The following is a 24,810-nucleotide window of genomic DNA, read 5'->3' on the forward strand; positions in this document are numbered from 1 at the left end:
TAGCAATAATGTATAACAGTGATACTCCGACCTCAGTGGTTCAGGAGACAAATTGGTGATCAACATTACCTAAGAGAGCCACAGTAGTGTGAATTTATATATATAAATTCCCCCAGCAAAATGACTGACCAAGTATTTTACAATTGGTTAATAACATAGTAAAAGCATCCTGATTGGTTAATAATTAAATCACACAGTGTTTTAATATCATGAGCTTCAGGAGACACATTAAAGAGCCACTTGTGGCTCCTGAGTCTAAGTCTGACTATCATTGATTTGAGAGAACACAGCTTGAGTCTCAGATGCCAGAGTGAATTTGTAAGGCTGGGTGCTAAAAGTCACCTTTTCATTTGCAAATGGAGTACATTTGATCTGGAATCAGTAAGACACCCTAACCATGGGACTTGCCCAAAATTTTAAAAAGTGAGTTTTAAAGCAGCGCTGCAGTTTTGGGCCTGGGTTTCCTAATATGAGCCATGTATGTTGACTGTATATTCAGTGTGGACGTGTTAACAGTCAGAACTGTGTGTGTGTGTGTGTGCGCGCCACCCCCAGATCAGAACTCCCCTGCCCTCCGAGGCAGCACTTTATACCCACGTTGCCCAGTGTAAATGACTACACGGGTAGGAGGTAGGGAAGAGTCAGGCTTGGAGGGCTCCTGTTTGGGAAGTTTCAGGTTGGGCTTTGGTCTAGCGCTCAGTGACTTCAATGGGAATTGCCCACGTGGGCAGCATGGCTGCCTCTGGACTGGAGCTGTGCATAGCAGAGCCCAGCTGGGATCTCTGGAGGAACCCTGGCTGTGCATCCGTGCGTGGCCTGGGGGCCCCCAACCGAGCAGGTTTCCACCAAACCACACCTAGTTCCCCCCCCCCCCCCCCCCCCATCGCTGCCAACTATTCACCCAGAAAAGGCTTCTAGCCCTTTAAGGCGTTGCCCGTGCACCCGGCCTGCCTCTGTTTCTGTCCCTTCTGTCCCGCCGTAGCGTCCCCAGGAGAGAGCGGCATTGTGCACCCCCCCCCCCCCCAGCGCATGCGCCCCCCCACATTCCCCCGCCTGGCGGCTACGGAGCTGCCGCCGCTTCCCCCCTCCCCGGCCCTGCTCCCCGCCGAGGAGGAGGCGGCGCCCCGCCCCCCGGTAAGTGACTGAACGGGGCCAGAGCCCCCCGCCCCCTCCTGGCGGGCACGCGCCAGCCTCCGCCTCGCGGCCCGGGCCCCGCTGTCCCCTCCCCGCCCTGCCCCGACCCGCAGGGCACGCGCCGGGCTCTGCCCCCTCCCGGGGACCTGCCCGCGTGGGGGTGTGCACCACCCCCTGCCCCCTCCCTAGCTTCCACGTGCGGGGCATGCACCAGCCCCTGGCCCCTCCCTAGCACCCCGGGGGGGGGTGTATGGACCTGCCCCCTCCCTAGCTTCCACGTGTGGGGCATGTGCCAGCCCCTGGCCCCTCCCTAGCACCCCTGGGGGGGGGTGTATGGACCTGCCCCCTCCCTAGCTTCCACGTGTGGGGCATGCACCAGCCCCTGGCCCCTCCCTAGCGCCCATGGGGGGTGCATGGACCCGCCCTCAGGGTGCATTGTCCCGCCCCCTCCTGAGAACCCATGTGGGTGCATGGATCTGCCCAGAGTGTATGGACCTGCACCTCCCTAGCTTCCATATGTGTGGGAGCATGTACCAGACCCTGCTCCCAGGGTGCATGGATCTGCCTCCTCCCTAGTGCCCATGGGGAATGCATAAATCTGTTCCCTCCCTAGCTCCCGTGCAGGCATTCACCAGTCCCTGCTTCCGGGATGCATGGACTTGCTCCGCGTTCCAGGCTGGCACATGCATCAGACCCTGTTCCCGGGATGCATAGGCCTGTCCCTGTGCCTCCTCTCTCTTCCCCCCCCCCCCAGCTCCTATGCTAGGTTGGGGCATGCATCAGCCCGTGCCCAGAGTGTATGGATCTGCCCTCCTCTCTAGCTCCCATATTCTGTATCTTACTTTGCATTCACAAACCTTTTCCTTCCTTGGTTCACATGCTTTATAGCCTCTATAGGGGGCAAGCATTATTCCTTTCTCCCCTCCCCACCTTCTGTGCATTGGTTCTGGGTTGCTTGTGTGGCCCATGTTACTTGCATGCCTCGATCCTGGCCCTTACCATTCATTACATGGAGAACAGTGGGTGTGTCTCATCCTGGGTGCCCAGGCTGTGGTAGGTGACTGGACGGTGGACTAGCACAAGTACGGAAGTAGAGCTTGTACTCTCTCCAGCAGGCTGAAGCTTAGTTTAAGCATTAATGATTTGGGCTGGGGATAAGTCTCTTCATGAGCTCAATCTGTCTTAAATGGGCTATCTTGATTATCACTACAAAAGTTTTTTTCTCCTGCTGACAACAGCTCATCTTAATTAATTAGCCTCTTAGAGTTGGTTAGGCAACTCCCACCTTTTCATGTTCTCTGTATGTATATATATCTCCTTACTATATGTTCCATTCTATGCATCCGATGAAGCCCACAAAAGCTTATGCTGAAATAAATGTGTTAGTCTCTAAGGTGCCACAAGGACTCCTGTTCTTTTTGCGGATGAAATTAGCCATATTGTCATCAGCCCAATTGCCATTCAGGAAACCTGGACTGAATATTGCTGTTTCTACTGTTTGGTGCAGAAAGCTGTCTCTTGTACCAGTGCTGAAGGATGAATAACATTGTCCTCAACAGAGCTACACACTGAAAAGCTGACGTACAGTTTCCAAAGATCTCTTCCAAATTTTCTACCAGTGGCTCATCTCCACCGAAGAGAACTCTAGTGTAGACAAGACACGGGCAATACCATGCTACATAGCCCACCCAGTGATGATATAATGCTTAAAATGCTACCAGTCACCTATGCCGTCACTCCAAATACAGCTGCTACCAAGCAGAACAGAACTGGTGGTAGCAACAGTGGGGAAATTACACTAATAATTTGTTTCTAAAGACAAAGCCTTACTGTCTGTGTCAGAGGTATTTCCCATTGTCAGGCTGAAATCTACTAGGGCTGCAGTAGAGGTTACTCCCTCTGCAGTATAAGCCCTGATTGCAGAACATTGGCACAGCACTTACAGGTTTTGTTTCAGAAGGCGAGTCTGTTGAGACTACTACAAGGCTGGCTCTTAATCAGGTGAAATGTCTTCCAAGTATGGCAGAAACGAGTGTGATTTGCTGCTCTGAAATGCAGTTAAGGAGGCAACACTTGGTTGAAATGAGTGAATTGAGAGAGCAGAGGAAGCTAGTAGGATTTTGAGCTCTGGGTGTGCCCGTTGCATTTTTTCGCATTATCCTAGGTTTTGCATCATGTCTGTCATTCAGCCCGAAAGACATCCAGGGCTATTACTTGCATCTGTTCCATGAAATGAAACCTTTGTGTCTCCTATGCTTTTGAACTATTTAATTTTAATGGCATTTCAGGGAATGTGTTGAGAAATAAACTGACCCCACCCTTGCCAGATCCTCACAGCTGTACTGTATTCTTAGTGATTGCTGAATATGGTGCAGAGGAGCCTGGCAAAATGTGATAATAGGTCATAACTGAGGTTCTTGAACTTGTATTCTATAGACCACAACTTCTCAGAGCATCACATGGATCACCTCCCTTGCCACGGGTTGACAATTCTGTGGTAACTACAGCAGTTGTTTACATGGAGAAGAGTTCTCAGGAATAGTAATGTGCTTAGCTGTTTAAATGTTGTTTGGCATCTGCGAAAAAGGACAACAAGCACAATGTGGCTAGCAAAAGGCTTTATAGTTTAGCTTATAAGAAGGGGAGTTGAGAGGAGCATGGCATATGGTACAAAGTCATGGGCATGAAACTTTGTGTTTTCACTGGTTATTTGGGGACGTGGATTATGGTTAGGACGCACTGTTGTGTTAATTCTCTTTTTCTAGGTGCTGAAATAATTTCCTTGATGGCTAACAGTGGGGTTTCGTTTTCTCGTAGGTTTGTGTTGTTAGAGCCGTTCTTTTTGGTGTGAAAGGCTCCCTTTTGAAGCAGCACATTCATTCATCGCTTCAAGCACCATACGGCTGACTTGCTAGCTTGAGAACCATGGCAACAGAAGAGAAGAAACCAGATGCAGAATCCACCAAAACACAATCTACTCCTTCCTCCTCAACCAATCAGACCAAGGTGCGTGTAAATCTCAGAATGATATCTCCGCCTGTCAGTACACATGGAAGTTACTTGCATCTTTTACTGGCAAACTTACAAATAGGACTGGGGTATTTTGAGAAACTGAATTTTATGAATTAAAAGAAGAATATGCTAAGTGCTTTGTGGACAAGACTGAGAACAAAGTTCCTGCCATTGCTCTAAAGAGTTTAGTTTTGATGCAGGTGGATAATGTAACCTTCAACATGCATAACTGAGGTCCAATATGGCTTACTGAGTTTTGCTAGTTTGCAAAATTCATTAAAGAGAATATATCACAAAATGTGTAAATTTTGTTTTATGGTAACACTTCAGAGTATTCATAAATTTGGCATAGTATATTTTGTAACTAATGTACTCACAGTAGTAAGACATTGGTGTGACACTAGTATTAAATCTTTGCTCAGAAATGGGGAGACACTTTCAGGGTTTCTTGAAATAATAACAGGGTTTCCAGTTAGCCAGGAGGGAATTATGAGGTCTGTTAGAAGTTTGGTTTCTTTAATTATTTCTACTGCTAATTATGATTTCCACAATTATTACAATCAGGGTCAGACTGGGGGAATGTTATGGTATCCTACCAAAGCCTTCCCACGATCCCAGAGTAGCTGAATATTTCTGCTGAAAAGATCACCAGTGAAATCGCCAGTGCTAGTTTGTAAAGGTGACTGGCAAAAGGTTAAAAAAAAAAAAAAGTCCTTGTACCCTTTTCTGTTTTGTGATATTAAAAAAAAAAAAAAGCCTAAAAGAGTCTTATCAAGAAAATATTTTAATTGCTTTCTGCACTAGCAATTCAGCTGTTGTCTACCATTGGACAGCTCTAGGGCGACTGGAGAACTGGTGAATTTATTATCTCAATAGAGAGAGGAACAGATTGCAAGTGACTTCAAATTTTTCAATGCCTGTGGACATTTGGGAGAAAGGATGCCTTTGTTAAAGACCATTGCCCCATCAATAAGGGTGTGAGAACTCGCAGCGCCCCTCTGAAACCCCTTGCCCAAAAAGTCCTCCAGCAAAACCAGGGAAGGTTGAATTTGACATTGCTGATATTTAAGGTGAAAAGTTGTGGTTGGTGGGGGAGCTTTTCCGGTCTTCATTTTAAATCATAAAGAAGCAAAAAGGCATAACCCCAATTTTTAAAAATCCTTCACAGGTCACTCCATTGAGATAAATGGCTTATTTCACACTTCTCAGACTTCCTGGGCCAGCTTCATTCCCGGTAACGCTGACTTGGCTGGAGTTACACCAAGAATGAATTTAACCCATTGTTTGAGCATGTTTCTATGTTGGCTCAGGAAGACAGTACTGGCTGAAGTTAACTTCATAAACATAAGGACTAGGAACTTAAATTTTTAAAAAATAAAGGATCAAATCTGGATTGCCATCCAAGTGCAGAGCCCTGCATAGTGGCTCAATCTGATACCCCAATTACAACTGAAACACTTGAGTTAAAGCTCCAGTCATCTTACTTGTGTGACTCTTTCTTACAGCCGGCACCTGTAAAACCAAACTACGCTTTAAAGTTCACGTTAGCAGGACACACTAAGGCAGTTTCGTCAGTAAAGTTTAGTCCCAATGGAGAGTGGCTGGCCAGTTCCTGTAAGTATTAGTCTTCGTTAATTCCTTCCCATTATCTGAATTGTGCACATGTGAACCCTCCTGTTGGGAGACAGGTAGATGGCTAATCTTAACGCACAGTGATCAAAAGGTGGGGGAATATAACCACATGGTTTGTTTTTTAAAGGGACACTCAAAGCTGGCTGTTTCAAAAGTTTGACCCACTTTAATGTTGGCTTTTATGTCCTGTTGTCCAATATGCTGGGTCTTCCTCTGCCTGGCTTGAAGGGCTTGAGATGCTCAACTTGTGCTACTGAGCCACTTTACAAAAAACAATGCGGAGTTACACACTGATTGTGGATACATGTGAAATTAATCCTCGTGCAGAGGGGGCCCCATGCAGCCCTTTGCATCACTTAAACTTTGGCTTAAGCCTTTAAATTGGGGCTTGCCTGGCATGAGCGACCAGCTTGCATTCTCTGCATTGAGGTGGGATTCACCCAGAGAGCTCCTAGCTCTCCCTCCCCTCCATTGGCATCGTAATAGAATTGCATTTTGGAGAGTCTGCCTGTTCCTTTCTTGTAAGTAGCCAGGTGAAATGTACAAGACTGACACACTTCAGAAGGGAGGAACTTGACAGGTTTTTTGCCTAGAAAGCCCACCGTGATCTCTGTTTAACCTTTTCTTTGGTGACCATTGCAAGTGCCTGACAACTTCCTTTTGAATCAAGTACCACATACTTGGGCACTGGTTACCCAGAGGGATTGGAGAGGAAAGAGGCAGTTTAGAGGAACAGGACTGAAGGTGATGGAGATGGCCTCTAGAAATGGGCAGTGATTCGGGTCTTTTACTTTATTGTGACTGCCTTTATATGGGCAGTGTACTCCATAGAAATTAACTTCTCCCTCTTCATAGGACCTTCTAGAAGTTAATTTCTCCTCCCTCCCCAGACAGTTCTCTAACTTTTAACACCTAGCAAATATCAACCTCTTTCTCTCCTACAGAGCACAAGCTAACATGATAATGGGTAGCGGGTTTGTTTCTCACGAGGAGTAATGTCAGCCCAAGTTGTGGATCAGTTTTTGCTCTCTCTGAGGCAGAAGTGTTTCAGTGTGTCATGTGGCATGGTCACTTTTTTTCTCATTGGCAATAAATGTATTTTTAAAAATGAGAAACCAAAGGTCAGTGCTTGTCAGATACATTACACTGGATCCAATTTTGGAACTGAATGAGTTGAGACCATTTACTTTCAAGGCAGCATGTGTAATCCCAACTCCTGCAGTGAAATTTTGTCATTTCATGTTTACACCCTACCTTATGCACTGAAGTCTGTGCTTGAGGGTAAAAACTGTAACGCGTTTGCAGAAAAGTAGCCAATGTGCTTCTCTCTCCTTAAGGGAGCGAGGTAGCTATTTTTAGTGCTGCTTGGTTAGTTATTGGGAATCTTTTCTCTTTTAGCGGCTGACAAACTAATTAAAATTTGGGGAGCATATGATGGCAAGTTTGAAAAAACAATATCTGGTCACAAACTGGTAAGTATTGAACTCTAAAGAATATTCTGCAGTCTAAATAGCTGTCCTTTCAGATCGCAATTGCAATTCAGTATTGCATCTGGGGCTTGCATAATGGGTTAATTTGCTAGCTTTCACCTCCAGAAGCCTTCGTATAATAGTTTAATTCATGTGAAAGCAAATTGTTTGGTCTCATCTGGGGGCGGGGTTTATTTGTCCCTATGGCAACCCCACACCCAACCCTGTATGATGATGATGGCCCGGGCCTGGAATAACGGGGATGTTTCAGGTCAGGATTGAGAGAGATGTGCGGAAACCTGTGGACTGCTGATAAAGCACCTACATGCACAATGTTTAGCCAGTGTGAAAGTCATTCCCTTTGTGAGCACTAACACTACCTGTTTGAACAGCTGGGCTTCCACCTAGGAAAACTACAGGGTATAATGCTCTGCCTACAGGATTTGCTTTAAATTTTTAAATTTTGATCAGAATGGTGCTTTTTTTTTTTTTTAAGGGAACCTGACATTTCTCATAGCTTTACCCACTGAAATCCAGGAAATAAGATCTAATGTTTGAAAATGAAGAAATTCGTTCCAAAGTACTGAAGTCCAATTTTCAAAAGTGACTTAGATCTGTGCTTCTCAAAGCCGGTCTGCTGCTTGTTCAGGGAAAGCCTCTGGCGGTCCGGGCCGGTTTGTTTACCTGCCGCGTCCGCAGGTTCGGCCAATCGCGGCTCCCACTGGCTGCGGTTCGCCACTCGAGGCCAATAGGGCCTGCGGGAAGTGGCGCGGGCCGAGGGATGTGCTGGTCGTGGCTTCTCGCAGCCCCCATTGGCTTGGAGTGGCGAACCGCGGCCAGTGGGAGCTGCGATCGGCTGAACCTGCAGACGCAGCAGGTAAACAGACCGGCCTAGACCGCCAGGGGCTTTCCCTGAACAAGCGGCGGACCGGCTTTGAGAAGCACTGACTTAGATGATACCTGTGTCCAGTTCACTTCCATTGAGACTCAGGCTCCTAAATCTCACTGAAAGTCAATAGGACCCAGCTGCCTAAATCACTTAGGCTCCTAAATCACTTGGGTGCTTTTGAAAATCTTACTCTGGGTCATTTCAGGCAGACAGTAGGGATGAGCCCCTCTTCAGGGAGGGGGAAGGAAATGAATCTAACCCAGCTATGTGTAAGTTGTTATTTCTGAACTTCAAAAAGAGGACCAGGTCCCAGAGTCACTAGAACTGCTGGTTGAACAAACCACTATGCTCTTGCAATGCGAGGCTCAGCAAAGCTAAAAGCTTCCCGGAGTCATTGGCTATCCCGTGGTAAGAGGAAGATGTGTTAAAGTTGCTGTGATCCATTTCTATCATGACTTTCCAAAGTTAAGGTGACCTTTCTTTTCTCTCTTTCTGGCTTCAAATATGAAACTGTCTATGCTTTGCCTGTTCTGGAGTGAATCAGCAAGCAAAGCTCAGTGTTAAATTGCTTTCCTTTGTTTCAGGGTATCTCTGACGTAGCCTGGTCATCAGATTCCAACCTTCTTGTCTCTGCCTCCGATGACAAAACTCTCAAAATCTGGGATGTGAGCTCGGTAAGGGGCGGGGCTTGAGTTCTCTCTCTTCTCCCCAGTCTTCTCTTGGGGCATCTTAAAATGAAGACGGCTAACTTGACATGGAACATTTGTCATTAACTTTTCACCAGTGATGCAGCTTGCTTTCCTTCTGTATTGGCAATTAAAATAAGCTAGTTCATTTCACTTTTGTTCCTAATCCGTTTAACCGCCTGGTTCTCATGCACTATTAAAATGGGACAGGGTTGGGGTTGGAAACACCTTGTTTCTGTTTTACTTAACTGTTCCTGTTCCATAAAAACATGAGGGATTTTTTTTTTTTATAGAAGCCTAGATGGGGGGGGGAGAGGGGGGTAAGAAATTTAACCTGATGTTGTCCCTTTATCACAGTCTGACTAGTCCTGAATGTAGGTCACAATGGGAACTTTGAAGGTGTGGAAAGTTACTGGTAAATCTACTGTGTGTATATTTGACTAATAATATTTTAAATTAAATTATTCAGGGCAAGTGTTTGAAGACACTGAAGGGGCACAGTAACTATGTCTTCTGCTGCAACTTCAACCCCCAATCCAACCTCATTGTTTCAGGCTCGGTAAGTGAACACACTCTCAATGGAGTACAAGTCCCATACACCCTGCAGAGCTCTAGACCATCTGAATTCTACTATGTATAAACATGTAATTAAATGAAGCCTTAAAGGGGAGAGTTGGTAGCATCACTACTATGTTGGCTGTTGAGCCAAGGTCAAAGCCCTCAGCCCAGTTTTAGAAGATTGGGGCTTCACCCATAGCATCGTAAGTGTTGGCTATAGGTCTAGCTCCAGATGTTCTTCCTGGCTTCACTAAGCAGTCAGCATATCTACATTCACTTCATTGCAAAGCCTTCCTTAAGTACTGAGGGCTGCTCTGGCATGAATAGCTCGGGAAATAGAAGCTCCTTGTATCTTTGTAGTTCAGATTCTGTGATTGCCCTTATCGCTTTGAGGGATTATTTGACCATTTCATGCAAATCATGGCATCACTGAAACGTAGCTTCATGACAATTTCAACAGCTTGCTCTGCAGCTAGGAAGCATTATGCACCTGGCTTGTGAAGGGACTGGGAATAGGACTCTCGGGTTCTCCTCTCACATTTCTCCCAGCTCACTGTCACCTTGAGCAAGTCATTAAACCTGAATTACCTTGTCTGTAAGCTAGGGATAAATACGAGCTTCCTTGCATGAATATTTGAGCTTAAAATTCATAAAACTCCTTGTGATTGACACAGGAAAATTCCATGAGGTGCAAAGCATGAAGGTTAGGATTTAACTCCTTTGAAGATCCCCACACTAAGTGAACAGTGCTAAGTGACTAGCAGTGAAGATGAATTCCATTAAAATCTTGGTTGCTCCCAAGCAGAAATAAGTCTGGATGCTTGAGGAATGTAGTCATGCATATTTCTTTCCCCTCCCTGATGAAACCTGTTAATCCGTTCATGCGGGCTGGGCAGTACGGCCGGGGAGTGAGTGCATTTGAAAATCACTGTGTGACTTTGTCCTCTGATCTTCAGTTTGACGAAAGTGTGAGGATATGGGATGTGAAAACAGGGAAGTGCCTCAAGACGCTGCCTGCGCATTCTGACCCAGTTTCAGCTGTAAGTGCCTTCAGATACATTAACATGCTGACATGTTTGCCTGCATCTAGCAGGGCTTTTTCCCCTTTTGCAAAGAAGGGAGCAGTGTCTCACTGTTACTCTCTATCTTCCCCTTGGTGAAGGACACAGTGTAATGTGATGACTTGTAAGGGTATTAACGAACATGGAGATGCCAGTGACCCATACTTACCATTCGAACCCCAGCATGGATTTCTGCCTCCGGGCATTCTAACAGGCGGCATCTGCTATAAAAGCACAAACTGTGGGGACTACTCCTTTCTGCTCAGTGAAAATCTGAATTTGCTGTACATCTGGGTTGCGCCATAACTTTATCATTATTCTAAACTACTTCAGGAGGTAGAACGAGAGAACTTCAAAATAAACTGCATTGAAAATCTCATCCATTTTGTGGATGAAAGTGACTAAAACGTGTGTTCAAAAAAAAAAAAAATCCATTCACGGTAGGGAAAACAGAAGGTGTGCAGCTCTTAACAGAGATGAAATGTTATAAAATGAAAGAAGAGGTGAGCAGAATTCTAAGCTTCAGACATTTTGAGCTGTGCCTGCTCTGGACACATGGATCTGACCTTAAAATGGAGTATAGTCCACAATGCTTACCAGAAATTTGTGTGATCTTACAAACCCCCTCTCCACCACCCTCATGGGTATGTTTCAGTATTTGCTATTTAAAATTCACTTTATTGGGGTTTTGCGGGAAGCTCATGGGTGACTGAAGAAAATAAATGGACCAGACTGAGGTGTGCGTGTAACTATAATGCACTCTTCTAGTATGGTCTCGCTACTGTTAGCAAAATTCCTCACGACATTGGAGCAGTGAATCAGTTCGGGTCTTAATGTTTTAAGAGGCCTCTTAAAACAGTCTAGTAATTGTTATGAAAACTTACCAGCTAGTCTCAATCTGTTTGCCCATCCATTACCCTGCTAACTGAATTAACTGCAGCTGTCTGTATGGGAAAAAAAAAAATCAGGCGGATGCAAATGAGACATTAGAATTTTGCAAGGCTGACTTACAGTAAATTTTCCAGCGTGCTTTTTTTTTTTAACCTGATATGTGAGAACTTTCTGTGCCCATCATCATGTTGTTGAATTCCTGCCACCCTCCACATGAATCACAGCGTACTAGTTTTCTGATAATTGGGATCCAACGTACTACTTGGGAGATAAATAATTTTCAAATGTGACTTCTTGCTCTTCATAAACATGAATACTGCTATTTTTCCCCATATATAAAACCACAGGTGCATTTTAATCGTGATGGGTCCCTGATAGTGTCAAGTAGCTATGATGGTCTCTGGTAAGTGGTTATTTCTTCAGTAACATTTATTATGTGCCACAGCCTTCTAGGCGCCTTACATAAAAATAACTTAAAAAAATGTAGATTCTTTTAGTTTTTCACTTCTTATATCATGACTTTGAGGTTAAAATGTAAACTTGTAAGTTGATGATATAATACATTCCATAGCTACAATAGTGACTCATGTCTGTCTCTTTTTTTTGTTAAAGTCGAATCTGGGATACGGCATCAGGCCAGTGCTTAAAAACACTGATTGGTAAGCAGGCAAACGTGTGTATGTTGTTCTTGATTCTCTCTGCTGAATTATTGTATAGAATATGAAATACTCAGCGTGACTTTGACTGCACTTAGGTGGTTTTCTTACTGGCTTTGGTTTCTCTTTTCCTTCTCCTTACACTGTCCTCTTCATACACAACCATCCTTGCAGTTGATTTTAGGGGAAATATCCTCTCTCACATGTGTAGGAAACTTTCTTAGGCTTGTAATATTGCCCAGTGTGTGCTGACAATAAATCTAAGTACCTGTACTACAGGGTTTTCCACTAGTCATTGTAGTATTATGCCTGGCTGTGCATTGGCTTGGAACTGCTGTGGCAAAAGTAAGTCTTATTTCACTTTCAGAAATGATAGCTACATACTCCAATGCAATAAATAGCACATGGCAGTGGGAGAAGACTAAATGTGTTTACAATTTAGGGTTGCAGATGTTTGAGAACTGGTGTCCTCCTTAAGACAGTGGGCAGCCTGTTGAACAGTGCATGTCGTGCCCCTGATTACCAGACTCTAGTGTTGACATGAAGTGACATAGGCAAAACTTCTGGTGTTCACAATGGATATACTTTAGCAATAGGGTGTGTCTTAGCCCTGGTCTACACTGGGGGGGAAGGGGATCAATCTAAGTTACGCAACTTCAACTACATGAATAACGTAGCTGAAGTCGACGTACTTAGATCGACTTACCATGGTGTTTTCACCGCGGTGAGTCGACTGCTGCCACTCCCCCGTCGACTCTACTTGCGCCTCTCGTGGTGGTGGAGTACAGGAGTCTACTGGAGAGCGCTCGGGGGTTGATTTATTACGTCTAGACTAGACGCAATAAATCGATCCCCGCTGGATCGATGGCTGCCTGCCGATCCGGCAGGCAGTGTAGACATACCCTCAGTGTAATGGTTTTATGACTAAGGCCCTAATCTTGGGATGATCTTCAAATAGTTGCAGACAAGACATAGAAAATTGCAGAAATGTAATAATGGACCTGTATTAATAGCAGTAATTTGGAAAAGCCAGAGTAGACATAAGAACAGCCATACTGGGTCAAACCAATGGTCCATCTAGCCCAGTATCCTGTCTTCCGACAGTGGCCAATGCCAGGTGCTTCAGAGGGAATGAACAGAACAGGTTATCATCAAATGATCCATCCCCTGCCACCCATTCCCAGCTTTTGGCAAAAGACCTATTTGTTTAAGAAAAAAAAAATATTGGAATGATATAAACACTCAAGTATTATGTTATGCCTGCTATTTTTTTTTGATAACCAGACATTTTGCTGCAACAATATTACATTCATTTTTTTAAAAAAGTGACTGCTACAATATAAAATTCCGTGACTAAAATTCAGAAGACTAAACAAATGCTGTAGAAATTGAGTCCAATCACTTTAGCCTTTAACATTTTACAGGCATTAAATGTTAGTGCAGTACTATTTGCATACTCAAAACGCATGCAAAATTGTGGACTGTGCAAAGTAAGCGAATTAAAAACAAAATTGTGGTGGAAGCTCAATATTGCATGTTCCACAATCTCTCAAATGAAGTAGGGCCTTACTTCTGACTTTTACAGCCACACTGTGGACTCTAGGGAAGGTTGATGCAGGAGTGGGAAGGTTGGGTAATAGACGATTATGGAATAATAAAATGCTAGCAAACCAAATATTCTTCCTCTTGAACTATTTCACATTACCACTTTCCTGTATCTCCCATCAGTTTGCTTGAAGTATAAAATGGTAGCTGAACAAAAACGTAACTAAACTAAACTTGAAGTTGGCTTTTGTAATCGGCGGTAGGTGTGTTTTGTCACAAGAAATTCTGTGTCCATGAGAGAAATATTTCACCATGTTCTGCGTAACACCCTTGTATTTCCAACACAGATGATGATAACCCTCCCGTGTCTTTTGTGAAATTCTCTCCAAATGGCAAATACATACTAGCAGCAACTCTGGACAAGTAGGTATTCAAAAATACATTTAAAGTGCATTCATCAACTTCAAATGTAACCTTTTTTATGCTATTGTAATATTCTTATGATAGGTAAACTCATACCTACCATCAAACTTCTATAATCCAGTCCTCTGGGAATTATATTGTCAGAACGTCAGCAAAGTTCATGCTATTGGCAGTCTTAGCACTGCTGTTGACATACCCCCGTGCACTCTTAGCTTTGTGTCTTTTCAGAGCCTTCATCATGAAGTAGTTCCTTGATCAAATGGTTCTCTTGCTGTAACACCATGAAAGGCTGCGAGTCTCTCTCTCAAAGGCAGCAGTGCTAAAATAGCTGTGCATACAAAGCAGAAAAGCTATGCAGGGGGATTGGTTCTATTGAGAGTTCTCCGATTGGAATATTTCCCGTGCCCCTGCTTAGCAAGGACCAGCCACTCTCCCTTCTCCACCACGAAGTATTAATTGCTGCTGGTGTAATGAGACCCTCCCATCCCTAAGTCACAGGGTGACGAGCTAGTTATCTATGAATGTCTTCGTATAAAAGACATTACAGGATTGTTCCTTCTCTTTTCATCCGGTGAGTGCAAGGAAACCCAAAATTAAGGCTATTTTGCAAGCCAGAGCAGGGGAGTCAACATTGTTGCCTCATACTTGAATATGGGTGGGATTTTCGTGTTTTCGTGTGTGTGTGTGTGTGTGTGTGTGTGAAAGAGACATATCTGTCTGAAACCAGTGACTAATTTCACTTAGGCTACCAAATAGAATTTGAACGTTGTCCCTTTTGCCTCTACTGACTGATTTAAAAACTCTCATCCCATTACACAATCCCTGTAACTACCTAGATGCAGGACAGCATGTGGTTCTGCCTTGGTTTTGCTTGGTCCAAAATCTGTATCTTGTAGTATGTGTTAGCTCAAAATGTGGGGGACGAAAGGAACTGAATGACAATTCTCAACTCTCTCGGTCACATACCTCATCATAGCGTCTGTTCACGTAGGAAGAGAAAAGGGCTTTATTTTTAAAGACTCGCTCCATATTTTTTTCACAGAGGAGAATACAAATGGCATGTAAATAAAATCCAATTCTTGTTGGGTTAGCTGAAACTCTGCATTCCCAAGCCAGACTAGAATGACTAATGTAGACTCTGGGAAGCTCTAGTATGGGAAAACTTTTATGTACCAAGAAATCATGACCGGTGAAATAACACAAAGCCTAAAATCCTTGTTCTCCTTTTTGTTCTCTAGCACACTGAAACTTTGGGACTACAGCAAAGGAAAGGTACAGTCACGATCTCTTACTATAAAGTCCTAGCTAGGTTTGTAACTTGCTTTGGATGGTTTCACATAAGGTTACGCTTTTTCTCGGTCATCTGTACAATATAATTACTATAAATAATTTGTTACAGCCCTTGTTCTATAGTAGTGGACTAAACGGGATCATTTTAAAAGTTCCTTTACATTTTTATGACGCCCAGAGACATTGAATTCTATGTTTCTTGAACTGGTAAATTGTTCTTGCCTTGTTTTTTCTGTGGGTGGAAGTGACAAATTGGGGTCATTTTCTCCTCCCATCCTCCCAGCGAAGTGATTGGTTAGCATTCTAGGGTCGTGATGCCCTCTGCATCCTTTGGATGAGTTGATGGGGGTGGGAAATGTGCACAGATGTATTTAGTCTGCCCTGCAAAGGGAGTTTGTCCTTGACTGCTAGATATCTCATTGCCAGCTGCACTTATGGTTTTTTGCCTTCTGGCTCTTCACTTCCAGTGCCTGAAGACGTACACAGGTCACAAGAATGAGAAATACTGCATCTTTGCAAACTTCTCCGTCACTGGTGGAAAGGTTGGTGATTACTGAGCTGCTTTTAGTGATGTGATGCATTTGAGGATTTATTTTTCATCAAAATTAAGGAGATGATGCAAATCTTTCTGGGCCCATAAATAGCTGACTTGCCCTTAGTGCAAAACTGTTTTCACCCTGGGGGGAGCCCAGTATAACAAGTGCTACAATTAATGTTGCAAACTTCCAAGCAATGAGGAGGGATTGTAATAGAGCAACGGTCCCAAGGTTTCAATCTCCTGGAAACTCTACTTGCTGGGGGCTTGGTCGAAAGGGACCATTTTGGGGAAAGTTTTAGCAAACTCCATTCAGCTGTGTGGGTGCTCCAGGGTACCTGTTTGCCACAAGTGCCAGTGTACGCTCAGTGCTTAGAACTGTGCCAGGTTTAATGTACCCCAGTAATGTAGGGAAAACCTCCGTGGTGAGCAGCCATATGAGTTCATAATACAGCACCCGCCTGTTACAGATTATGAGTTGCTATGTATGAGTCTTGGTTGAGATGCTGTCTCTAGGACCACAGCATCCCTGTGCAGGAGATGGAGCTTTCTTGAGGGGCCGTTCTGAGATTCTCCCAAGGACTAAGATCCATCTTAAACCACCCCCCCTTCTGCTTCGAGGGCTAAGCCCACTTCTTCAACCAGCCTTTTTGGCCTTTGGCATGGCCTAGTGGAAGGAGCATGGGACCAGGATTCAAGAGACCTGGGTTCTATTTCTATCTCTGCCACTGGCCTGCTGGGTGATCTTGGGCAAGTTACATCCCCCTCTCTCCCCGCCTGGCTCTGTGCCTCAGTTTCCTCATCTGTAAAATGGGAATAATGATCCCACCCTCTGTGAAGTGCTTTGAGAACCACGTATGAAAAGCACTGTAGAAGAGCTAGATCATATGATTTAAGACAGAAGAGTATGGATGTGAAAACAAACCCCAAGGCCTACCGAAACAAAATACTCTACTGCACACTGTTCTCCTTGCCCCGGGGGGTGAGAGAAAGGGAGAATGAACCACACATGACTGATGTTAGCCACGTTGCTTAATGCACAACTGGAAGGCACTCAAGTGCTATGGTGATGAGGGTGGTATATGAACCTATATAGAGGAAATAGCAATTCAAGCTGGGGTGGCAGGAAAGACTAAAATGGCACTTCAATAACTATTTCCCTCTGCATTTTTTCCAGTGGATTGTGTCTGGTTCAGAGGACAACCTGGTTTATATTTGGAACCTCCAAACAAAAGAGATTGTACAGAAATTACAGGGACACACAGGTGTGAATCTGCTTTTTGTTACACTGATTTTGATTAAGCGTTCCTTAGCTGAATAAATAACGAGCACATAGCGTTTAAGGTTAATTTGATGGTGTGAATTGGAAATGTCTATTTTTAGTGTCTGTTTAGAATTTGACAGATGGGATTAGTATAAAGATCAGCCTGAATGGGGCATGATTAGGACACATGATGTGTTTTCCCTGACACTTGGTGGGCATTTTTACAGGAATTATTGTCATATCAGAGACATTGTTTTCCTTGAATTATATGGAAAGAAATTGGCCAAGATTTTCACAAGTGTTGTGTGACATGACTAGTGACTTGGGGAGCCTCACTTTGGGAAACCCTTGGCCGTTGGCTCCTCCCAAAGCTGCACTTGTCCAAGGACGAGTTCCAGGTGAGCTTGAGGCATCTTTAGAGACACTGACCCCATCTGCAAAGAGTCTTGAACACTTAGCCCCTGCCCCTACAAACGCTTAAGCACATGCTCGACTTTACTCACATGAGTAGCCAGGGGCATGACCCATGTGAATAGAATTATGTGCGTGCTTAAGTGTTTGCATGATCAGTATCTTAGGGCCAAATCCTGCAGATTTATGCACCTACTTAAAACCCTGTGCACTGAGCGTGCCCATTGAAGCAAATGGGACTGTTTGCAATCTGTAAAGTGAAGCATGTGCTTGTAAGTCTTTGGAGGATCAGGACTTTCAATTGTGAGTTTGGGGCACTTGTGGCTTAATCAACTATCTGCTATTTGCTTTGGTGGGCTTTTCTCTGTCCGCATTTACACCAAGAAACTCTAGGCCTGCGATGTCGTCAGAACATTGGGTCTGTCTGGTTCTTTCCTATAGCACTGCTGTGAAATAGTTCCCTGAGTTTGGCCTGTTGTAATATCGTATAAACTTTCACCCACTCTCCAGCTATTAAACTCACAATTGGGGTAGGCCCACTAACATTTGTATTCATAAATCCATCATACTCATATGTCAGTATCTGCTGTTGAGAGAGAACCTGGCCATGTCTTACGATGGGGCAGCTCTGCATATTTGAGCTGAAAATACCTGCTCTGAACCAAAGGAGCTTGGACTGCTATAAATAATGATCTCTCTCTCTCTCTCTCTCTCTCTCTCTCTCTCTCTCCTTTTATTTAGATGTTGTGATCTCAACAGCTTGTCACCCAACAGAAAACATCATTGCATCAGCGGCACTAGAAAACGACAAAACAATTAAATTGTGGAAGAGTGACTGTTAAACACTTTCAGTATCACTTTAGAGACTGTCAGGAAAATTGTGGTTTTTAAAAAAAAATAAATAAAAAAAATCTCCCCCCTCCCGCCCCCATGAGAATAATTATAAAACCTAGGTTGGCAGGAAACCTGAAGAATATTTGAGAAAGCGGTTTCTGTTAGTCTTGACCCAAAGAGAATGTCTTAGCTTGTTGCGAGAGCCGGGCAGTGTGGTGGAAAAAAGAGGCAGTCTCTCCTTTTCGTGCCTGATCACTTGGCAGACAAACGGATCGTCCTAACATCGCATTAGGAGTATCAGCCTTGAATTGGAAGCCCCAGAGATACTGTACTTTGTGGTGAAGGTGTCATTGCTCCTTGGCTGTCTTGTTGCTGCTTAAGGAGGAGCTGTCGGTCTGTTTTGTAACAGTAAGTTAAGTCGTAATACTAGAAATACTTGGATTTTTTTTAAATGTCTAATTTTTATTTTTTTTATTTTTTTTTAATTTTTTTGCAGACCGGTAGGTTCTAGTCTATCAGAAGTTTCTCTTTATTGTTTTGAATAGGAGTGCCGCATCTTTAAGGATGCCTCATTTTAAACACTCAGCTCAAACTTTGTGACCAAATAAAACCATCCAGTTCCAGAGTTCCCTTTCTTGCCCCAACTTCAGACTCCTGTGGTGAAATATCTACTCTTACTTCTGTATAGTTGCTGACCTTTCGTTACGTGTGTTTAATAGATGCTGTTATAGAACAAAGTTACAGCTTTTTTTTTTTCTGTTAACCATTAAAATGATTCCTGCTTGTAGTTGTTCTCAGCATATTTTACATTTTTTTTTTCTCTACTGGAAAAAAAGCAAGTTCACAAAATATTGTAAAGTTAGTTCAGTGTAGGGAAAAAAACAACAACCCCAAACAATTTTGTATCTTGGAAATCCATCGTATCGACCTGTGTTGCTAATAGCATGACTCTGTAACGATTTCAGCGTCGCTATGTCTTTTGCCCTTTTTTGTCACACTAGTGTGGTATTGACACATCCAAGCCAGAACGATATGCCATAATAAAAAGGTGGGATTTTATGTGTACGCTGGTGGTGAGAGTGCACTAATGTGAAGTGTCCGCGTCCCTTCAGCTCACAAGACTTCCTCCAAAACCAACTTTTTTTTTTGCAGCCCACTTCTGCTGTAGAAGTTTTACCAGATCACTGACCCCAATATTTTATAAGAGGGGCTAGAGTCCATTTTGTGGAGGGAAGAGAGGATGAGCAGAACTCCAGTCCAGATGCACTTGAAAGAAGCCAGCAGAGACGGTTATGTGGAAGGAGTCCTCAGCTTGAGGCAACACATGTAAACTCTCACATGGTCTAGAGGGGGGTGGCCAACCTGCGCCTGAGAAGGAGCCAGAATTTACCAATGTACTTTGCCAAAGAGCCACAGTAATACGTCAGCAGCCCCCCATTAGCTCCCCCACGCCTGCCGGCATCCCCACTGATCAGCACCTCCCCCTCCCCGTGCCTCCCACAGTGTGCAGGAGGCTCTGGGGAGAAGTTGGGAGGAGCGAGGGCAAGGCAGGCTCAGGTGAGGGGGCAGGAGTGGAGTGGGGGCAGGTTTTGTGGCAGAGCCAGGGGTTGAGCAGTGAGCACCCCCTGGCACATTGGAAAGCTGGTGCCTGTAACTCCAGCCCCGGAGTCGGTGCCTAAAGAAGGAGCCGCATATTAATTTCTGAAGAGCCGCTTGCGGCTCTGGAGCCACAGGTTGGCCACCCCTGGACTAGACTCTTACCTAAGGTGAAAAGAATTCTGGCCATTCTGCTGTCCTAGCTATAGGGGAAGCAAAAGTCTCAAATGCTAAATAATCGTTGGGTTAAAGGATTACTGCATCTTCCAGCCGGCAACCAGGAGTTTGAGAACTAGCTGGAGATTAGTCTTGACCATTTGCAACAAAAAGGCCTAGTAGCCAAAAATAGGCAAACAACTGCCATAAAACAAGACTCATCTCAAACCAAACCTTGGTGGGGCAGAAGATGTGAGATTTTTTTTTTTTTTTTTTGCCTAGGGTGTTCCTTCTGACTGCACTTTCTGCTCTTGTGGAGGCAAAAGTGCCCAATTCTGGCAGCCCCATTTTTGCATCGAATCTTAAACTTTCAAATAAGTAGTGCAAACTCCTTGTATGTTAGTAGTGAAAGGCAGAGAGTTTTAACCATATTGATGATTGCCTCTGCTACGCAACAGTGCAAGAGGGTACAGGGCACTTAGAGATAAGTTGCTTCATTCTGTTTCTTTGTGTGGATGATCTGAAGGGGAGAGGGCTGTGGAAACTGATGTTTAACACCTTAAGTGTATTAACTTCCCAGTACAAAGTGTGCACCTGCAAAAGTTACTTCAGAATTCAGCTACCCATGAGCTGGCTTTCTGGTAAATAAAGGGAATCCCATGTGTAAGCATGACACTCTTGGGAAAACAGCTGCAGAACAATCTCTTGACCGAGTTGGTTTATAAGACAGTCTGCTAATACTGGAATTTTCTGAAGAATCAGATTTAGTTTAGGTGTAGAGGTCCTGTCAACTTTTTCATATACTCCTTTTTTATTTAATAAATGGGAGTAGTTTAACAGGCTCTCTCAATAGTCAGGTGCTTTAGTGAAGAACCTAACATAGCATGGACCAGTGGAAACAACCTGATGCAGAGTGGGCCCAAATCTGAAACACTTGGTGGTGTTGGCATGTGGCTTACTAGCTTCTCCACTCCTTGTTCAAATTGAAGCTGGAAGCTACGTATTTTAATTTGTACCATCTAGTATGATGAGACATTTAAGGGTCAATATTTTTTCCTGCATAAATATAGGGTTCAAGTTGGGCTGTACCAAACTGGCTGTTAAGCCAGCCTTACTCCTCCTGTGTGTGTTTTCTCATTGCAGCCACTCATAGTACTGAAACGAGGGAGCACTGTGTCCCTAGTTAGATCCCCCCCACTTTGGAATTGCTGTATGTATCAGTAACACCATGTAACAAGAATCCTCCTGTGAGATTCTGTTCCTATAAGGTGCTATTCACACAGTCGAATGTAACTTCTTAAGGTTCTTTAAATAAAACTATCCTGTTTTTTGTGCTATTGATAGTAACATCCACTCCTGACTAAAAGACTTGTCATGTTCCTATTGCATTCTACCTGCTAAACCTACACCATTAAACGCTATTCCAAAATGTTGAGTCAATGTCTTCTAACTCATTACGGTAAATACCTAGTAGAGTTTCAAGACGGCTGATTCAGCCAGGGTGTACAGCTGGCTTGTCGATTGTTTGCACGTGAGGGGATTCACATGCAACAAGCAGTTTCTCCAGCAAGGGCTTCTGTTTAGCTCAGGGGGATTCTGCCTGGGAATAACGAAGTGTGTGTAACTATAGGACCTACCCCTGATTTTATAACTGTAGCTTCTGTTTGTTCTTAGCCCTTTGACACATGGCAAGTCACTTGTGAACTGATTGCTAAGAGTTTGAGCACTAAAATCCCTGCTAGTCAGTGGGAACTGCAGATGCTCAACACCTCTGAAAATTAGGTTGTGGTAGGTTCCTGATCTGTGAAATAGGGAACATGTGCCCTACACACCTGTCTTGTGAGCGCCGCGTGTTGAACTCGGAAGGAAAGCATTGTAGAAATGAGAGTATTAACCCCCAACCTTCTAATAAAAATATCTTCTTACCCAGCCCAGTGCTACCATCCCTGCCTGAGTGGCTAAACTAAGTAATAAAAGGGATAACTTCCTCCTCCCTGGAGCGTAGTCTCTGCGACAGAGTTCAGATGTTCACTTTTACAGGCTCCAGCTAGGCAGGTGTTAGTCAGTTACCAGCAAATAATCCAGTTAATGGGATTCTGAATCCATGCCCTGATGTGTGTGCCTAAACTACAAAAAGCAAATTACACAGGGATCATTCAGCTGGCGTCAAGGGCAAGGAAGTACTACATTGTTTAGTGCCTGTTTGTACTTGTGTAGCCCCAATCATGAACCAAGAGCCTTTTGTGCTAGGCACTGTACAAATAGAACAGAAATGATGGTCCCTGCTCCAAAGAGCTTGCAGTCTAAGTATAAGATGAGATAGTTACAGGAAGATGGGGGTATACAAGGAAACAATGAGAGAATACATATAGGGCTTGGGATTGAACAAGCATTATCCAGGATCTCAACCAAGTCAGGATGTTGTCAGACAAGCTTCTGCTGCAAATTTTCTCCCTCCACACCATTGCAGAGCATGCTGTCCACCTGGCTACTGCCCTTCTCTGTGCACAGAGCATTTCAGAAGTGCTGTGTGTCCATTTTCAGCGTTTGACCTAGTTGGACTAGGAATGGCTGTAGTGACATGTCACATCCAAATCAGCATTATGACATGATGGTGCATCACAATGTAATAAATGCTGCGTTGTGCGGATCCTGAAAGTTGATTTGAGAATTCGTGAATGCCCCACAGGTCTTGTGGGGCACAGAGTTGTGGTCTTGGAAATACAAGGCTGTATGTGTGTCATCACAGCCATGATTTCTGAGAGCAAAACAAAAATGATTTGTTCCTTAGTTTTTCATTAAAACTCCTGGGTTTTGTCATCCTAGCCAGCCTGATTTAGAATGAGCTCAACTCCACCATGAATGATCTAATCTCTAGTAAATTATTAAACTATATGTAGTCTGCTGGAGTTTTCCAATGGGGTTTAGGTCTTTTAAAAATATTTCAGATTTTCAACCACTTTTATTATTTAAATTATGGTAGTGCCCATCAGGCGCTATCCAAACATGAACAAGAGAGAAAATAGTCTAATACATAGCAAATGCTGATTGCACATTATGAGCACTGTGAAATATCCTCTATTGTGTACCAGGACTTCTCCATCTATCTAGAAAATGATTTTTGCAATGATTTTTTCCCCATTCTTTTTAAAAAACCATCACACACATCCAGCCACTGTATCATAGTATGACTATATAGTTAAATGTGTTTGGGCATCTCCTGGATGAAGGGGTGGGTGGGTTATATCGCACTATAAAAATGGAGTAATTTCTTTGATGCAAAGTCTCAGTTTTCACTGTTAAAATGGGATTAACATATCATTAACATTTATTTCTGTTTTCAAACCGTGGACATGATCATGCATAAAACCCACGCTTGACAGAACTGAAAATCAGCAGGAGACAATGGCCTTGCTGAGCTAATGTACTCGGTGGTTTTACTTGTATTTATATGATACTTTGACTTTATTGCTGCATTTCACAAATGATCTTTTTTAGTGGCGATATGGGATTATGCTAAACCAAACAGTCTTGCCCATTGCAATGGCTATTGTCCTCTACTGGCCTATGACAGAGCAACAACAACAAAAAAACTTGGTTAGATGCCACGAAGTAAGTGGCAATGCCTTAACCATATGCGTGTTGTAAAGGTCACTAGGACCTCTTCCATCCTTATCAAGGGGAGTGCTAACCTTCTCTCCTTTCATACAACACAAATACTGGGCACAAGCCCTAAGCTTTTAAATAGCTGGAATACTAAAGTTTTCTCAGTTATGGTGACTAAAGAAATACAGTCTAAAATCAATTAAATAGCATGAAGAGTCAAATAATAATATTTTAACAGATTCATCAAACTAATATGTATTGACTCACCTGGGATTGTCTCTTGGTAATGTGATTCAGAAGCCGACTAATTCAATAAAGCGAATAAAACCAGGCTGTTGCCCGTCTCTCTTTCTCTAATATATTCATCGCTTTTAGCCAATCAGAATACAGGAGTCAGATGATTCGGATACAAGGCGGGGGGGGGGCTGAATTTTAGCTCCTAAAAATACGACAGGATCCTGCTTTCGGCTGTGAAGCTCCTCTCATGGGGCTACCTGTTGGGCGGGCCTGAAAAAGCCCCGCACACGCCAACAACCCGTAACATCCTAGCCGAATCAGCGGTCTCCAAACAGCAGATACATTGACTGGCCATTTTGAATGTGGCAGCTGCAGTTCACAGCGCCTATCCGCCTCACCCACGATGGCGGCCGCAGCGGGGCGGGGCAGAGCCTGATTTATAGGTTCGAATCCCAACTGGGACAAAAAGTTCACTTTTTTTTTTTTTTTTTTTAATAAAAGCCCCAGACCAGCACAGGAGCTCTGTGAAAGCGTCTCTCTTTCACCAACAGATGCTAGAGTGACTAGACAGCAAGTGTGAAAAATCAGGACAGGCGGTGGGAGGTAATAGGCACCTATAGAAGAAAAAGCCCCAAATATTGGGCCTGTCCCTGTAAAATAGGGACATCTGGTCACCCTAACAGAAGCGGGTCCAATAAAAGCGATTAACTCCCCCGCTTTGTCGCTCTAAAAACTTTTTAGAACGTTTACACTTTTTTCTATTTAATTATTATTTTTTCAATGTTGTTTTTTTTTTGTTTTAAAGAAAACTGATGTAAAAAACCCACATTTTTACTGTAGTTTTTTTCATTTCAGGGCTTTAGGCAAGGCTGGCAATTTAGCATTCCCGGGACCCCAAAGGGGCAGAGAGCGGGGACACAATGGG

At 43.8% G+C, this 24,810-nt stretch overlaps 1 protein-coding gene and 1 non-coding gene across 2 annotated transcripts; one reads left to right on the top strand and one right to left on the bottom strand.

The window, feature by feature from the left end:
• The first annotated feature begins 1,047 nt into the window (after positions 1 to 1,047).
• WDR5 (WD repeat domain 5) lies at positions 1,048 to 19,355 on the top strand. Its single transcript, XM_026657326.1, has 14 exons — positions 1,048 to 1,134; positions 3,952 to 4,140; positions 5,652 to 5,760; positions 7,177 to 7,250; positions 8,721 to 8,810; positions 9,292 to 9,381; positions 10,337 to 10,420; positions 11,680 to 11,735; positions 11,945 to 11,991; positions 13,881 to 13,956; positions 15,195 to 15,228; positions 15,714 to 15,788; positions 16,959 to 17,046; positions 18,198 to 19,355. Exons 2-14 carry the CDS (start codon positions 4,060 to 4,062, stop codon positions 18,296 to 18,298), a joined length of 1,005 nt encoding a protein of 334 aa, XP_026513111.1. The 5' UTR covers positions 1,048 to 1,134; positions 3,952 to 4,059; the 3' UTR covers positions 18,299 to 19,355.
• Positions 19,356 to 23,628: 4,273 nt separating this feature from the next.
• LOC112111316 lies at positions 23,629 to 23,756 on the bottom strand. The gene has a single exon (XR_002908477.1). It is a non-coding gene; the product is annotated as a U6atac minor spliceosomal RNA (small nuclear RNA).
• Between the last annotated feature and the right edge of the window lie 1,054 nt (positions 23,757 to 24,810).

Source organism: Terrapene carolina, unplaced genomic scaffold (genome assembly GCF_002925995.2).
Source record: "Terrapene carolina triunguis isolate 2854851 unplaced genomic scaffold, T_m_triunguis-2.0 Scaffold238, whole genome shotgun sequence".
In the NCBI taxonomy this organism is placed as follows: Eukaryota; Metazoa; Chordata; order Testudines; family Emydidae; genus Terrapene; species Terrapene triunguis.

Bases quoted from the DNA above. Each gene is read 5' to 3' on its own strand.
- WDR5 (XM_026657326.1), top strand. From the start codon at position 4,060: ATGGCAACAGAAGAGAAGAAACCAGATGCAGAATCCACCAAAACACAA. The intron at 11,736-11,944 runs GTAAGTGGTTAT...TTTTTGTTAAAG, and splicing joins AGTAGCTATGATGGTCTCTG to TCGAATCTGGGATACGGCAT. The intron at 15,789-16,958 runs GTTGGTGATTAC...CATTTTTTCCAG, and splicing joins TCTCCGTCACTGGTGGAAAG to TGGATTGTGTCTGGTTCAGA.